The sequence below is a fragment of the Pimephales promelas genome, chromosome 2 (assembly GCF_988280905.1).
Source record: "Pimephales promelas chromosome 2, fPimPro1.hap1.1, whole genome shotgun sequence".
Taxonomy (NCBI): Eukaryota; Metazoa; Chordata; class Actinopteri; order Cypriniformes; family Leuciscidae; genus Pimephales; species Pimephales promelas.
In genome coordinates, this window is record NC_142770.1 from 44131832 (window position 1) to 44150243 (window position 18412).

Genomic DNA, 18412 nt, shown 5'->3' on the forward strand with positions numbered 1-18412 from the left:
ACTTATACCCGGTTGTGCATTAAAGTGTAATTTCTATAATAATATTATTTATTTATTTATTTATTTAATTAGTTTCTATTTTTATTTTGTTTGTGTTTTGTACAGTCTATTTATTGTTTGATCTGGTGTTGTTATGTAGGAGATAAAGAAAACCAATAAAAATGTAATTTCATGAACATTACTATTAAACATGGACCTTTATTTTCACCAAAATAGGCTTATTTCTGTTATTGTAGGCTCATTTTGTAAATCTAACCGCAAACTGGGTGCTGGCTGTCTGGCCATGTCATGACGCCACCGTCACGCTCGTGCGGAGGCTGCTGCGAGAGTGGCGCGCGCACACACAGACAAGCCTGTGAGAGGTCGCGCTAATTTTCAAATAGCCTACTTTATTTATACAACTTACAATATTGATAATAATTACATTCATAATTTATCTAGTAGCTAATGTTTACATGACAGACATAACCCTAAAAAATGAAGGAGCTGCTTATCTGAAAAGTATAGATAGGCTATAGGCTTCTTTAAACCAAATGACGTCACGTAAACATAACGGTATTTAACGACAATTATAGCCTATAACGAGGTAACAGGGCGGACGAGTGGTATAAAGTTAAAGAAAAAGATGGAAAAGCAGTTTGTGTGAATAATTGTGGTACATTACACCTGGGAAAAGACAGTTTTGTCAATTTTATGACAATTCTTGATTAGGCCTACATTTCTTGTGGAAACGGCAGTTTTACCATGAGAAGATTCCGCTGAAAAAAGGCTAACTTACTGTCCTTATAATTCCATATTATTATTATTATTATTAGCATGTCTACATATTTTATATGTTATTTTGTTTTGTGTTTTTAATTTAATTAAAACGGTCAATTTAAAAGACATTTACCTCAGAAAAAACTGACAGTTGGGATGTCCAGTTGTCCACTATGAGTTACGTGTCAGTCAAGACGAGTCGAAGCAAAGTGTGAGCGCGATGGTCAGGGACCCCAGCTTATATATGCCCGCTGCCAGATTTATAATTTCTGACATAGGTGTCAAACGTTTTTTATTTTATTAAAAAAAAGTAATATATATTTATATAGGCCTAATGATATACATTATATTATAATGTAATATAAATGAAAAAAAAGGTTCCGCACAAAAATTAATTAATGCAACTCCATATCTTACAAATAAATATTTGTTGTGAGAATAATTTAGTATTATTTACAGTATTATTTAGTATTATGTATAGTATTATTAGTATTATTTATTTATTAAATATATAATTCGTATTATTATCATTATAATTTAATGTTATTTATTTAATTTATTTTAAAATGTTGAAGTGCAAATAATATAAATAGTCACACTCGTGGTCTTCTGGGTCAAAAATCAAATTTAATTTTGTAACAGAACATTAGTTTTTTTTAACAAATAGAATTTTACTGTTTATTAATGTTTTTACTCAACATTTGTGCAGTTTTTGGAGGATTTATGCTATTTTTAAATATCTATAAATAAATAAATAAATAAATAAATAAATATTTATTTAGCCTATCATTGGACTAAAAATAGTCAAAATTCAAATTCAGAAATAACGCAGAACACAGACAGAAATGACAGAAATAAAGTGGCACACTTCCAACAATGCAAAAAACATCCACAATCAAAAAATATCATGCTCACACACACACACACACACACACAGAGGAATACATAAAGCTATAAAAAAGATGAAAGAGATGAGACCAACTGTTGTTCTTCCAAACTATTGTTGTCCGATTTTTTTTTTTTTTACAAATATTTTATTTTTACTGCTTTATTTGCTAATTTGTTATTGCTGTTCAGTTGAAATAAATAATCAAATTTCCAACCAAGACTCCAACATTTCTCTGTAACATGTTGTTCAGGTTTGATTCTAATCATAATGTAACATTATTGAAAAACTGTAGTTTTTTCAGTACAAAAACAAATGCTAAACTTTGACAAAAAGTATTTTATTTTTGTCATAATTGTGATTTTATAATATTTAGATGAATCCAACTGATTCCAACTTTAGAAACTATCTTTCAGTAATTCAAATAGTATAGGCGTAGTGGAGCTCTATAGCCAGTGACTTATTACAAATTTTAACCTGGATTTTCCAAAAAATTAGCAAAAATCTTACATTAAACCTTGTAAATGTATCCATGGTATCCCCAGGAATGAATGTTAGAAATCTGGGTATTTTATAACGTTTATTTAACATAAAATGCTGTTTGTTTGTTTTTTTTTGTAAAAATCCTATTTAAATAAATATTAAAAAATAAATCCTCCAAAAACTGCACAAATGTTGAGTAAAACATTAATAAACAGAGTAAAATTATATTTGTTAAAAAATATATATATTAAAAAATAAATCTTATTGTCTGGGGTTCAATAGACCCCGAAGACCACGAGTGTGACTTTTTTTTTTTTTTTTTTTTTTTTTTTTTTGAAGACCATCAGAGGGAAGTATGGCGCGCAAAGAAGAGTTTTGATATTTTGGTTCATTTTTGGGGTGTGGCAGAAAGATGTTAATGACAGAGACGCTAAAGAAGCGCATCATGTTATTTTCTTTAGGCTATTTTTCAATGGCATGAATAATAAAAAATGAAAAATAAAACAACGAAAAAGGAGCTGTTTTCTCATTTTCCTACTTTCAAAATCAAATAAAAAAAAACAAATGGACAGAAGATACCCTTATTATATTAGGCACATTTTCTCATGACAAATCGTTCATTATTGTAATGTATGAGATTTTATAAAACGGTTAGTTCCAATCCTTGATTCTGATTGGTCAAGAGCTGTGCTTTATTTACGATAAAACACGGCAATGACCGCTTCACCCATCGGTTCTATTTATCACTGCGCCCTTAGCAACACCCTTAGCAACCACACATATCAACATAAACATAGAAAAAAACTTAAGAATTAAAAAGGCTAAAATGTTTAAAGTAAATTTTGATTTACTGGGTGGCATGACGATGGATACGTGGTTTGAGGAACAATTTGGAGAGACTTCTACAAATACGAACCGTCATGCTGAAGTGCTGAAATGTAACATTGATTAGGGTGACCACCCGTCCCGCGTAGCGCGTGCGCGCACAGCGTTTGAAGCCCAATTCATGCGTCCCGCAAATTGAGACCGCGTCACGCATAATCAATGCTTGCTCAAAAAAAGTCGGTCACTCTTTATCCTCGAGACGCAGGCAGCCAAACGTTGTGCCTGAACACATTCACGTTCATGAACTTGTTCATATTTTGGGTGAACTGAACGTATTGTTTAACTGCCTGTCTTGATGAACGTGTGAACTCGTTCATTCTGGTGTCTGTGAACGCACGCTCTCTCAGTTTAACTTCATTCAATGGGGTGCCAGATTTCTATAGAGCCTTCCAGGCGAACACCCTGCTAAAACTCACCGTAAACAGGGCTCAATATGTAGTGAAAAAACACCCAATCTGGCAACACAAGCAACCAGTGCCGCACCGCGGCCGCCGTCGACAAAGGCGTCGTATGATAATTTAAACGGATTTTATAACGAGGTCGGTGAAGATGGGAAAAATCTTACATTTCTGTGCAAACTGGAACTTAACTAGTTCATGTAGTGAACATCAAGACTGGTTGCCACTCCCACGTGACCTGCTGACTAGGTTGATGTCAACTTTTTCATTGTTGTCATGACAGCGCAGCTTCTCATTCCGTGAACCTCTGGAGTTGTGAGTTTAGACTTTTTTTCGACTTTTTTTAAACTGTTCCTGTGGTGTTGAGCAACTATAATTCCTGTTAATCCTATAATTTTATACTTTTATTGATTTAAAGTGAATTAATTGTAATAAAAAATAAATAAAATTAAATAGCTAAAGTAAATCGTAAGTGGAAGTGCTGTCAATTCATTGAATGTTCAAAATATTCATCTTTATTTAGAAAACAAATGCACATTGGTTGGCCTATTCATGAGAATATATCAGCAATTACACGTTTAGGGAATAGGGCATTATTAATGCATGTGCTAAGGTATGTGCTTTTTTTTAACAATTATTCATGTACAAACAGTAAGGCAATAGTAACAATTCTAGATATGGGTAAACCACTATCAGAGTCTGCCCGTGGGGTGGGGGCACCGCCGCGCCAAGCAGTGTCCCACATTGTCCCTCAGAAACATACCCCTTGTCCCCCCTTGGGCTTATTAGCAGGTGGTCACCCTAACATTGATACATTCGAGAAGACTCGTAATGAAAAAAATACCGTGCAGCAAACCCAATGGGCAGTGAAATGCTTCGGTGACTGGTGTAGTGAAAAGGGTTGCAGCATAGATTTTAAACAAATCACCAAGACAGAACTCAACGCACTTCTCCGTGACTTCTACGGAACTGTCAGAAGCTCCAAAAGAGAACAATATGGGATCAGTATCTATGTAGCGTTACGTGCAGGTCTGAACAGATTCCTGAATGATCCACCTTTGAGTTTGTCCTGGTGTCTGATGAGAGACAGTGAATTCATCTCATCCAATAATGTTTTCGTTGGAGTCGTAAAGACAATGAGAAGAGAGGGTCGTGATAAAACGGAGCATCACACACCGATTTCTGCTAAAGATTTCAGCACCATAAAACTGTCCGATGCGCTTAATCCCAACACACCTGAAGGACTCGTAAACAAAGTCTGGTTTGACGTGCAGTTACACTTCGGACGCAGAGGAAAAGAGGGGAACCGAGAACTCATTCCAGACTCATTCCGAATTTTAACAAACGAAAATGGTCTGAAGTATGTCACAATGAGCTTCAATGAAGACACAAAAAACCATAAGGACCCACATGACAGAAATAAGGATAGCAGGCGTGGCTTCATGTTCCAACAAACTGGGAACCCGCTTTGTCCCGTTGCCTCTCTAGAGAAGTACTTTTCTCTTCTGCCATCTAACCCTCCCGCTTTTTACCTTCACCCCAAAAAGCAAAACCTCTCTAAATGTGTTTGGTACGTAGATCACTCACGCAGCGGCACATAAATCATATAAGCTATTTTATAATTTGTGTTAAATCTTGTTGTGTTAAAGGTTTTTCTCGTTTTTGACTGTTGCAGGTACACGAGAGCCTATGGGTGTGAACTACCTCGCAACTATGTTGCCGAGAATTTGTAAAGCAGCAGGTACCTCCAAGATTTACACAAATCACTGCCTGCGCAGTACCATGGTGCAGAGATTGTCCGATGCTGGTCTCGAATCGAGGGAGATTATGTCTGTGAGTGGACATAAGTGTGAAAGTTCACTACAGAGCTACTGGAGGCCAAACTTAAAACAAAGAAAGCACTGGAGTGACATTCTTGCTACAACAGAAAACACAGCTGACAGCGCTGAGCCCCAACAAAAGAGGACCGCGTTAAATATCACCACAGTGGAGCCGATTGAAATGAGACAAATATTTAATGCGTGCACAATAAACGGAGATGTTCAAATAAATTTAAATAAACAACAATAAATAAAGTATCTCTTATTAGGCAGCATTTTAGCGACTAAATTAATAACTAGATTAAAGACCTAACTGTTATCTTTAAAAAATGTGCCCTTCTGTTTATTTTATTTGTTATTTTGCTGAGAAATAAGCTATACCTATTGGTGTGAGGAAATTTCACAAACTTTGTGTTGTAAAAAATAAAAAGAATGAGACAAAGTTTGAGAATGGTTTGTTGTTTTTATTTGAGCTTTCCTGCATATTACACATTGGAACGTTGCTCTTCACAGTCAGGGACTATATTTTTCTAGCGGAAGGAATGTTTTTATTGATTAAACTACATGAAAGTTGCACTAATACATTGGTTTTTTTTACTTTAATATATTGTGTGGCAACCGTTTTATAAAAGCAATAAGGTACTCGAGGCAAGTGCTGTATCGTGAATAAGTAACAGCTGAAGGGGTTACTCCGCTTCGCGTCGTGCCTAACAACGCCCTTCAGCCGTTACTTATTCACGATACAGCACAGCCTCTCGTACCTTATTGCTTACATAAATGTCTTTAGCCTACCTGTTTCTTCTTCTCAGGTGTGCTGACTGCTGAACCGGACTCATCCAATTGATTTTTTCTTCGATGGTAAAAAAAATAAATAAAATAATAATAATAAAAAAAATCTTCCCCCAGAAGTTCAGTCGTGTGATCTTTGTGGCCATCAATTTTATGGCCAATTTAAAAATCGCCATTTACTTTGTCCACTTTATCAAGCAGCTGTTTTCCTGAAATTATGACTCGCTCAAGCGTTTTGCTTCCTCTAATACGCTATAGGCTATGTATGCCTATATAATTTTTATTTTTATTTATTAAATATATGGTTTATTATGCATATATTTGTTAATCTTCATTATATGATAACATACAGAAAGTAGTCAAAAGACATCCAAAACAAAAGTTGTTTATTTATTTATACAATATTAAAGTGCTTATTTTTCAATAAACGAAATTGTCATCGTAGAAGACAGCACAATACAACAATTTTCAATCTTCAGAGCAGATTAGTACCTTTTTGTGGTGGTTTATTTTGAAAAAAGCACAACAATTTCTTGATATTGTAAGTTTACACAAATACAAGCTTTGAAAAATGTATTATTCTTATCTATACCAGAAACGATGGAGTATTTTAGGTTGTTTACACTGTTAACAGGAAAAATGCATGTGATTCCGCTGGCGCTTCATGCACTGCGCTCCCCACTCCGTACATAAGGGACAGATAATGGAAGAACCAGGGCAGCGGCAGTGAATGAGGATGCAGCTCTCCCTTCTGAATGCAGCAGAGTCAGTCAGCTGTGGTTGTGGCAGTGCCTAACCAAAATTCATTTTGAATATTTATATAGAAATGTATAGACAATAGAAAATAAGATATTGTTATGTTCACCATTCTGCAGCATGTTGGTAAGTATTTTTAGATATTAATTGCGCTTGATATTCAAATAATGCACGACTTCAGCATAGAAGACAGTGTCAGAGCTCCACAAAACTCAAAGATTTTCCAATGTAAATGTGGTAAAAAATGTAACTGCATCGCATGCTTATATTCACGTTGCATGCCTTGAGCTATATGCCATGTTTTGAATGTCTGTTAATAAGGGATTTATGGACACACCAAGGTTAGATTTGTTTAGTAAAAGTCATATTTTTTATTTTGAAGTAAAAAAGATAAAATTCTACCCACACAATTAGCAGAGAGGACCTAATAAGATGGCTAGCATGTTAACTAGTGCTATTATTTTAAAATTTAATACTTAATATATTATTATTTAATATTTTCATGAATTAGATGGCTACATTTAATACATCTATGCTTTCATTAATTAATGTGTCATATTTGTAACGTGTGACCATAATAACCAGTAGGCCTAGAAACGTTCCCCCTACAGCCAGGAACGTTATTTTATGACCAAATAGAGGACCGTATGGAAACGTTCTGTTAACGTCCCGAATGTCCTCTTTGTAACGTTGTTGTGTGACCATAGTATAACCAATAGCGAACGTCTCCCTAAAGTAATAACGGGAACGTTATTATGACCAACAGAGAACCATATGGGAACGTTCTGTTAACGTCCCGAATGTCCTCTTTGTAACGTTGTTGTGTGACCATAGAATAACCAATATCGAACGTCCCCCTGAAGTCACATTGGGAACGTTATTATATGACCAACAGGGGACTGTATGGGAACGTTCTGTTAACGTCCCGAATGTCCTCTTTGTAACGTTGTTGTGTGACCATAAAACAACCAGTATGGAACGTCCTCCTGAAGTCACATTGGGAACGTTATTATATGACCAACAGGGGACTGTATGGGAACGTTCTGTTAACGTCCCGAATGTCCTCTTTGTAACGTTTGTTATGTGACCTTAAAATACCCCAAATAGAACGTCCCCCTAAAGTCATATAAGGAACCTTGAATTGCAGCACTTTCATAACCAAAAGAGGACGTTCTATGAACGTCCTCAATGTTCTGTAAAGGTTCGGAACTTTCGTCACCTTTAGAGAACTTTTAGGGAACGTTGCACAAGGTCGCGAGAACGTCCCCTCCTACGTGGGAAGTAAATTCAGAATATATCTTTCCAAATTATAAAACGACGTCGATTGGGGGAGCGCGCAGGTATTGTAAAAGCCCGTGTGTAGTCCACGGATGCTGCCTGTCATTGACTTACATAGGCATCAATTCCGTGGGCACATCACGGATTTTTTTGCGAATCCGTGAAACTGCAACGGATTTTGAGTTAAGAGTCCGTGTTCATTTCACGGAATTCTGTGAGATCAGGTTGCCTCATAACAGCAGATACACACAGTCAAACTCTTCGGGAAAGACGCTCGGCACAGTTACTTCTATTGCTCTCCCTAAACACACACAAAACACTCGTCTTAACCTACACTTCATTATTGTGCCTATTAACCATACATTTAGTCTAAGGAGCCATTTACACGACACCGTTTCCAACTAAAAACGGTTCAAGTATTTGAAACGGTCTCTGTGTAAACAGCAAAAACGCCAATCTCTGAAAATGATGATGTCATGCGTATTGTGTTCAGATATAGCAGGGATCTCAAACAGTTTTTCATTTGAGAGCTACTTTTTAAAAACGAAAGAGGCCGAGAGCTACTCATGTAATACACTACTTAAATCTCTTACATAATCTCATGACTCATTAAAGATCTCAGAGAGGGCAAAGGTGGAAGCTGCCAGCTTCAGTGATTTCAGCCTGAGAAATGGCATCACTGAACAAACAGCACAGCAGTGGGTGTGCGATGTTCAGGAATGGGCAATCACAGGTAAATCATGCACAGTGCTCGGACTCTTCAGAAATACAACTGTTAGTTACTTTGTTCAAATATGAACTACATAAGGTGATCAGAATCTTTCAAATGAAACTATCGCTTGACTGTGTTACCTATTCAGAGCCAGGTAGCACAACACAACAGGGAGCAACAGAGGATCTCAGGGCTGAGATAGAAAGTATCATAGTGTCCCTGCTATGCAAGAAGCAGGACCTCTATCGTCAGCATGGTTGGTTGACAAATATTGAAATGGCACATTGCAAATGCAAACAAACAAAAACTCTGTTTTCCTTAGAGTTTTATTGTTTCACTTTGCAGATAGCAACCAGACCAGACAAAGAAAGAGAATAAAAATAAGAGAATTAAAAAACAAACTAAGACAAAAGATTGTACTCTACAATACTATTGCAGAGGATACGATTGATGGGGAATTGGCTTCCAATTTGACAGAGGACTACATCCTGCCTTGGGAGAGAAGTGAGGATGGTATGGTAGCCTATCTTGACATGTTTTCTAAAATGTATGCCTACATGCCTATGGTATAGCAATGACAAACTCTCTCTATCTCTCAATCTGTCTATCTATATGTGTATGTTTGGGTTTGTAACTTAATTGTGAATACTAAATCACTTTTTCATATTTCCATCAATTCCCTCTACCCATAGGCCACTCCTTCAGATTAAAACGGTCTGTTTTTGACCAAACAATGCTAATTAGACGGCTTGAGGAAGAGCAGAGCATCCTTGTGAAGGAGATGTCTCAGCACATCACGTCTCTACGAAAGGAGATAAAGGCAGTGGATAAGCTTCAAGAGAACATCAGAATGGGCTGTAAGTCAAATTCTGATTTTTATTTTTTTCCCTCACTAAATTAGTCCCTTTCCTACTGCTCAACTCACCTCAACTTGACTACAGTAATTTCCTGTGTATTAGCCACATTGTGTATAAGCCGCAGGACAGTGTTTTATGCAAGTTAAAAGAAAAAAAACCATATCACTTCCATATTAACTGCCCCCGTGTATTAACCTCATAGCTGAAGAAATTTTGCAAAATCAATATAAACTGCGGCTAATAGTTGGGAAATTACGGTTCTCTGGTTACAGACGTTTTGTTTACCACTGCATAAAAGTACCATTTAATGTAATTGGTTGGCTATAGCGACACTGAAGTCAACTACCCACTATTTGCTTTAAAGGACATTACTGAAGGAGAAGAGATAACTTATGACTATGGTGGAATTGATTGGCCTTGGAGGAAACAGGTTTGTCAAAAAATGTTGAATATTGGCTTTGTTGTAAAAAAAAGTCAGAATGATTTTATTTTACCCAGATTTAAACCAATGCTGATGTTTCTGCCTCAGATTAGTTTTGCCTAGTTCAGTATAACTTCTAACCTATTTTTAAAAGATCATGCAATCATCATCTAAAAGACTAAATCAATTTAACAACATTTTACAGATATACATTGTGTATATTACTCTTACCTCATGTGTCCTAAAACAACCACAGTTTCTTTGTAGCTATTATTGAAACTTCTAAAGTCTAAACATATACATTCTACATCATGTGTCATTGAACTTTAGATGAGTTTGCTTTCTCCAAGTCATACTAGCTCTTGGCTACAGGTGAATTCAGTCATGCCACACTTCATTTTTACTACTTCCTCAACTGTGACGGTTAGAGCTGTCTTATAGCAGGCAACATAGATATGACAGAAATCACAGCCAACTTAAACCCATCAAAAGTAACTTGGATTTAGCCTCAGATACAGGAAACATGTAAACATTGCCACCACATGCATGTCTCCTGTGTCTCACATGTGTTAATGTTGTTTCCACTGAAGTAATGGTACTGCTGACCATCTATTCAATAATAATGTTAACTCATTCTTCAGGACAAGCCATTGGATGCCACTGAGTCTTCTGAGGCTGACCTCTTCAGAAACACAGAGCAGACTCCTCCGAGATCATCCAGCTTCAAGACACAGGTACTAGTCCGTCTCTTTTACTGTCTTTCACTGGTTCCTCCTTTAGGTTCGAACCTTCTACTTTTTAGTTTCGAGGCGTCTTCTTAATTGTTAACTTCTTCATGGAAGTACATTTTTAGATGTGTATACATCAATGTATATCCTTAGTCCAATATAAACTTCTGCGGACATTCTGTTTTTTGTGGTTTCATGGGGACCAGTCAGTAGGACCAGTGTTTAGTGGCGACCACTCCTTGTGATACACACACTTGTCAGGTCTCTTGTCATTGTGGGGTCCACGCTAACTAAAAATTAATGTAGACATTGGAACACTTTATTGACTCTTTTCTGTCTAGAAGTCTAAACGTATACATTCTACATCATAAGTCATTGAACTTTAGATGAGTTTGCTTTCTCCAAGTCATACTAGCTCTTGGCTACAGCTGAATTCAGTCATGCCACACTTCATTTTTACTACTTCCTCAACTGTGACGGTTAGAGCTGTCTTATAGCAGGCAACATAGATATGACAGAAATCACAGCCAACTAGAACCCATCAAAAGTAACTTGGATTCAGCCTCAGATACAGGAAACATGTAAACATTGCCACCACATGCATGTCTCACATGTGTTAATGTTGTTTCCACTGAAGTAATGCTACTGCTGACCATCTATTCAATAATAATGTTAACTCATTCTTCAGGACAAACCATTGGATGCCACTGAGTCTTCTGAGGCTGACCTCTTCAGAACAACAGAGCAGACTCCTCCGAGATCATCCAGCTTCAAGACACAGGTACTAGTCTGTCTCTTTTACTGTCACTTAACTTTTACTTTAACACTTCACTAAATAATGCATTATGCATAACTCACTTTAAACTTTTATTGTAGCTTTTATTATTAAATGCTCTTCCTCTACAATCTGGCTAATGTCAAGTCATCTTCATTTATACAGACCTTTTAGAAATGTAGATTGTTTCAAAGCAGCTTACTTTTTTTTTTTTTTGGCTTTATAGGGCCAAAAAAATATAGGCAGTTGCAGTCTTTGCCATATATTTAAACCATTTCTATGCCAATTTTCTTTTCTTTTTTTCAAAAATATTAAGATTAAGTGAGGATTTCCAATGTTTCTGAAATACCATTTGATGTACATAGGTATACATTTATGAATGCGTGTTGTCATTCATATCATGTCTTTGATGTTCTATAGTGCTTACATAATCCAGAACCCTTACCTTGAACAAAGTTGGAATGAATCCTTCCCTGGTGGACTACACAGATTCTGATGAATCTCAGAGTCCAAGCCCAAATCATGACCAGTTTAATTCAAGCTGCCAGGTAATTTTTTTTTTTTTTTTTTTTTTTGCCATTTGCATGTATTTTTACAGGAATGGGTACTGAAATATAGTATCAATAAGCTCAAACACTATTGGTTCTGCTTTCAGTACCTATTTCTCCCTTGTCCTTGGGTTTAAATGGTAATTGTGTATTTTTTCAATACTCTAGACATGGTGTCCGACTTCTGAGTTTGAACTAAGCCTCACCCACCAGGACGGAGATTCTGTTCCAAGGCTGAGGAGGACCAAAAGCATACAGGTAAGCAACTCACAATGTAGAAGATGGATGTACATACTTAACATACTTGGCGTCTTGTATGTAACACAAAAGTAATATTTAATCCATGCACTGACTTTGACTTCACTTTTTCTTTTCTGAAGATGAAAAGAAATGTTGAGTTTGATTCAAATGAGCTTTTTGACAGCTCAGCCAGCAGTGGAGAGGAATATATTCCTAAGAGTAGTGAGGATTCATCTGAAGATACAGACACAAGCGAAGTCATTGAATGCATGCTTAGATTTCCAATCCAAGGGAAGTACGCTGACATCCGAGAACTGAACGATGTGTCTTCGACGCAAATCCTTAGCAGAGGACGCTCACCTTTAAGAAGAGAGGGCAACTCTGGTATGACACGTAAAAGGCGATGTTCAAGCAGTTCAAGACGTGCATCTTACCCTACAACACAAGCAAGTAGTGGTCACTCAACAAAATGGAGTGGAGGGGGAGACCCTGAATCTGTAATACAGAATACAACACCTGATCTGGAGAAAGATCTTCCTGACAATGCCTCTTCCCTCCATACAGAAGAAGTAGCTGATGGTTCGCTTTCCATACCTGCTGTCTGTAAAAAGGAGAACGGGGCAAGAATGTACAACAAAAAGCAATACTGTTTGTACTGTAGGGTGGGATTCGTGAAAATGGCAAGGCATTTGGAGCGCGCTCATAAAGATAAACCAGAGGTTGCACAGGCTCTGTCCTTTCCAAAAGGCTCCAAACAAAGACGAATGCATATGGAACATTTGAGAAACAGGGGCAACTTTGCACACAATGTGGATGTATTAAATGCTGGTGTTGGAAATCTTGTTCCTCGCAAGCAACCAAGGAAGGATTGTCAAGCACAGAATTTCCTGCATTGTGTACATTGTCATGGTTTCTTCACAAAGAAAATTCTTTGGCGGCACATGATGAAATGCAAGTTCAAGCCGAATGTTCCACAAAAACCTGGCAAAACCCGTGTCCAGGCCCTCTGCGCATTTGCAGCACCTCCACCACCTGGTGTCAAGGTGGAATTTTGGAAGCTGCTAAACAACATGGTTCAAGATGAAGTTTATTCTGTACTGAAATCGGATGCCTGTATCATGGAGTATGGTGAGCATTTGTTTAACAGGCTTGGATATGATGTTGGTAAGCATGAATACATCCGACAGAAAATGAGAGAGCTAGGAAGGCTTCTGATATGCTCAAGAAAAACCACTTCCTTGAAGACCATTAAAGATCACATCAAACCTGCCAATTTTATGCAAGTTGTGGAATCAGTGAAACACTTAGCAGGCTTTGACAGTAAAACCCATGCATACAAGTGCCCAAGTCTAGCTCTCAAAACTGGACATAACTTGACAAAGATTTCAATGCTGCTTGAAAGCCGTGCAAATGTTCAGAATGACTACAGTGCTGCAAAAGATGCTCGTACATTCCGCAGAGTGTATGAAACCAGATGGAATGAAATGATATCAGCTGCATCACTGAGAACACTTCAGGAGTCTAAGTGGAATACTCCTCTGTTGCTTCCATTCACAAAAGATGTCCAGACTCTCCATTCGTATTTGGATGTGCAACAACAAGATCTTCACGGTAAACTGTCTATAGAGGCATCCCCCCACACGTGGGCAAAACTGGCAAAGGTCATTTTGGCACAAGTCATTTTGTTTAATCGACGAAGAGCTGGGGAGGTGTCAAAAATGACCCTTTCTTCATATGTATGTCAAAATCCATCAGACCCACATGAAGATGTGAATGAAGCCCTCTCAGATCTAGAGAAGAAACTCTGTCAGCATTTCAGCAGGATTGAGATAAGAGGAAAAAGGGGAAGAAAAGTTCCTGTGCTTTTGACCCCAATGATGAAGCAAGGGTTGGATCTGCTCGTCGGCTCACGGGAGGTTTGTGAGGTTCCTCAGGAGAACATTTACCTTTTTGCAAGACCAAACGCTTTGACCTGTTACCGTGGGTCTGATTGCCTTCGACACTTTGCCAAGGTCTGTGGTGCAAAAAGTCCGGAAAGTCTCACTTCTACGAAACTTCGAAAACAAACTGGAACACTGTCTCAAGTTCTCAACCTCAGTAATACAGAGCTGGATCAGTTAGCAAATTTTCTTGGGCATGATATTAGAGTGCACCGGCAGTTCTACAGACTTCCTGAAGGTACCCTCCAACTTGCAAAAATTAGCAAAGTCCTCATGGCTCTGGATCAGGGACGCCTGGCAGAATTCAAGGGCAAGACACTGGATGACATCAACATTGATCCTGAAGGTACGTTGCCGGGAGTTGCAAGTCACAAATCTTTGGTTTGAACTGGCCCATTTCTGCTCAAGAAGGTTTGTTTATGCTCACCATGCACAGCGGTACTGCTACACCTCTTCGATGATCATATTTACTGAACCCCCATGCATTAATTATGTGTAGGGCTGCAGCTAAAATAATTTTTAGTAATCGAGTATTCTATAGATTATTACATTGATTTGTCGAGTAATCATATAAGAGACACTTTTGCTTGGCGGCAACACAAACTCACGGCCCAACCAGGTGGATAAAACAATAACAATAAACGTACATTTATACAAAAAAGTTTGAAATCTTTGAAAGCCCTACTTATTTAATTTTTCTTCACAGATTTTAACATGAACACGTAATGTCTCATACATGTTAGTCTTTGGCGTAATTGGGGGCGTCAGGATCGAATGAATTACATGTACTTTCACTAACAGTCATTCTTTTCCCTCTCCCCCAAACCCTCCACAGAAAATGTGCTCTTGGACAGCGAACATGAGTCAGAGTCAGGTACGTATTTTACATATGATCCTAAATCTGACCATGTTCAAGGGTAACTACAAATGTCGATTTACTTAATGGATGTCCCAAACCAGGCTTTTTTTCTCTTAAATATTAAATGCTAATGTGTCCAATCTGAGTCCAACCTGATACTTTTACCTAAATATTGATTAAATATTTGAAACAATAAAATAACAGCTATACTCGGACGCACTTGATCCAAATAGCACATAGCACAACCTTGGCTGAGGCGGAAGAGACTAATAAGTGGGTCCATGGTGGATCTCGGTTCTCTCTCGGCTGCTGGATCTGAAGAGGCGAAGTATTCTGTTACGAAGCTGGAGACGAGATGAGATCCATGTGCAGCTTTATTTAGAATCATCAAACAGGCAGGGGTCAGGAAACAGCAAAACAGGGATATCAGAGAGTGAGCGCAGAGAGTCGTCAGGTAACAGGCAGAAGATCAGGGCAGGCAGCAGACAGGCAGAAGTCAGGAAACAAACCAGGATCAAAACCAGAGAAATCAAAAACAGGATATACGCTCAGAAATTACAAGCCGTGGCAATGCAATACTTCGCACTGGGTGAGTGTAAGAGTGTGGCTTAAATAGAGAGTCTGATGAGGTGCAGGTGTGTGTGTAATCAGTCACCGGGATGAGGCATTATGGGAAATGGAGTTCTGGAGAAGTGATCAGTTCTGATGTGGAGTGCCCTCTGGTGATTCTCTGGGGCACTCCAACTGGTAATCGTGACAGTAACAACTACACAAGCCTTGCATCACAAGCCTAAAAAGAGGGATGCAGGTTAACTTTTTAGATATCTCAAAATTATTTACATTGTGATCAATATGCCCTTTGTCTGTTTAATGTCAAACTTTGTTACTGTAAAGATTGCTAAAAACTGAAATGTTTATCTTTCACATTCTTTGTTTGTTATAACCAACCTGTACAGGTCGTCAGCCGTTCAAGAGAAGGGTGTGGGAGAAAGAGGAGATCCATGCGGTCGAGAAGCACATGATGTCCTTCATCACTTCATGCCGTGTACCAGGAAAAAGTGACTGTGATAAGTGCCTTAACCTGGAGAAAGCAGCACTTAAAAACAGAAATTGGCTGGCCATTAAGTTCTATATTAAGAATAGAATCACAGCTCTCAAGAACAAAGTTTAAAACAGTGTCATGGCTATGTCACGTTTAAGTTTAAATGTGTTGCTCATTAAAGAATGAGGAATGTTGGAATTACAAAGGAATGTTGGAATTAGATTGGTGGTATTCAGCACTAAGAAATGTTAAGAACAGAAAAGAAAAAAAAGCCTTTAAGCATTTAATGCCGTTAAGATGGCACAATGTTCCAGGAGCTGAAATAAAAATTTTACAGTCAGTCTATTGTTGGGATTTGTATCGTGTAAAATGCTGAACTTAATCAAAGTCTTTTTAGGCAAGTCATACCACTTGCCCCGGGCAGCTATTTCGGATTTTACAAGACCAGGCTCTATCTAAATGAATGGGCACAGAGTCAGAACTGCACTTTCATTGGTCCCCAGGACATAAAAACTGCATGTATAGAAACAGCAGTAAAATATACTTTGCCCCAAAATAAGGTTTAAAACGCCTTTTTCCCCACAGGTTATACTTTACTGCGCATGCAAGGGTTCTCTCGCTCTCTGACGTTCATGTGTTACTGCATGCTCGCTAGCCGCTACTTCTGAAAGACTTGGGATGTCTGATATTTACGATATTTACACAACTAACACATCAAATTTGCCGCTATCGCAAACCTCAAGTACGCATGCGTCGGTGGAACCAGGCGATAGGTTTAAATGTTTCCCGGCTTGACTGTTAAAAGGAGATGATTGGCTGTCCAGCGGGAGGGGCGGGGCATGTGCATACAACCGCCATCTTTGGTGTTACGGGTTTTCCCTATACCGTTGTATTAAGGATTGAGGAAGTACCATGTCTCTTTATAAATAGTCTCTGCCTTAACCCCTTAACGCCCACTGTTGCAAATATGCTACAAACCGTTTGACTCAGTCAACCAGCTGAGATAACGTCTGCATTCCCCCAATGCACTTGTTTCAAAGTGACGGACTTATTTCCTGTTTACACAGGAGGATTACTCCGGTCAGGAACATTTGCAACATACCAAATTGACCATTATGCCCGCTGTTGCAGATTTTCAACATACCAAATTGACCATTATGCCCGTTGTTGCAGATTTGCAACATACCAAAATTTCGATTTATTTGTTGTGCAAATGTGAAATTGATAATCTCAACATTATTTACCATCTACTTAAAGGCAAAAACACACATAAAACATTTTTTTATATACAGCTATATAAATTCAGACGTTAAGGGGTTAATTGTGAACTTTGCGCTTGTTTGTGATTAGCAATGGTTCAATATGAAGCCTTGAAACACGGACAACCACCTGATTAAAGGGACTTATTTTACTTCTGTTGCAGTTAGAAAACTATACAACAGCATGTTGACTAATAATATAATAATATTCTACTGGCCAACCTTTTCAACCTTACCAGTATATAATATAATTAGGTTGTACAATTACATAACACCAATTTTGCAAGAAATTTTGCTCCAGTAAATATTTTGGCACATGACAGTTGTAATTGGCTCTCAAAGTAAGTTTAACCTGAATGTGTGTCAAGTGGTACCCAGAAGACTGAAAAACCTGATGGTGTGTATATGTGGACCCCATTAATGACTAAATACCTGATAAGTCCCCAGGAAGCGGCTCCTAGTCAGGTCACGGAACTCTACTTGGTCTGATTCATCATTTAATGTGACATCTGTGTTTATGACTACTCCAGTATGCTTCCTGATTTTTTTTACTGCTGCACAACCTTCAGAAAGGGTGGTTCCCAGAATGCATGATCCTGTCAGGTGGCCACACAATGCCTCAAAGACAAGGCTGTGTGTGTGTGTGTGTGTGTGTGTGTGTTTTGTTTCATCAAAGGAAATTCAACAGGTGCCAGTCTACCAGCATTAGGCTACCATTATAGGATGTTATGAAATATACTGTGACTATAGAAAATAGACTTTTGCCTATAGAAAAACCAACACGGAAAACACTTTTCAGACTGGATGGAGAAATCCAGCTTTATGAATGAATGAATGAATGAATGAAAGAATTAATTAATTAATTAATTAATGAGGCATTTATATAGCTCTTTCATATGTCTACTAGGCCTACACTCAAAGCGCTTTACAATCATATCAGAGAATCTCTCCTCAACCATTAGTGGTTATTAAATCTT

The 18412-nt window shown here is 37.9% G+C and overlaps 1 protein-coding gene and 1 long non-coding RNA gene across 2 annotated transcripts; both read left to right on the forward strand.

Annotated features, from left to right (window-relative positions):
• Positions 1-12008: 12008 nt before the first annotated feature.
• Positions 12009-12587, forward strand: LOC148997579 (uncharacterized). Its single transcript, XR_016146350.1, has 3 exons — positions 12009-12095; positions 12264-12353; positions 12476-12587. It is a non-coding gene; the product is annotated as an uncharacterized LOC148997579 (long non-coding RNA).
• A 17-nt stretch (positions 12588-12604) lies between these two features.
• Positions 12605-14662, forward strand: LOC148997580 (uncharacterized). Its single transcript, XM_089117323.1, has one exon. The coding sequence runs from the start codon at positions 12605-12607 to the stop codon at positions 14660-14662; it is 2058 nt and encodes a 685-aa protein (XP_088973449.1).
• The last annotated feature ends 3750 nt before the right edge of the window (positions 14663-18412 follow it).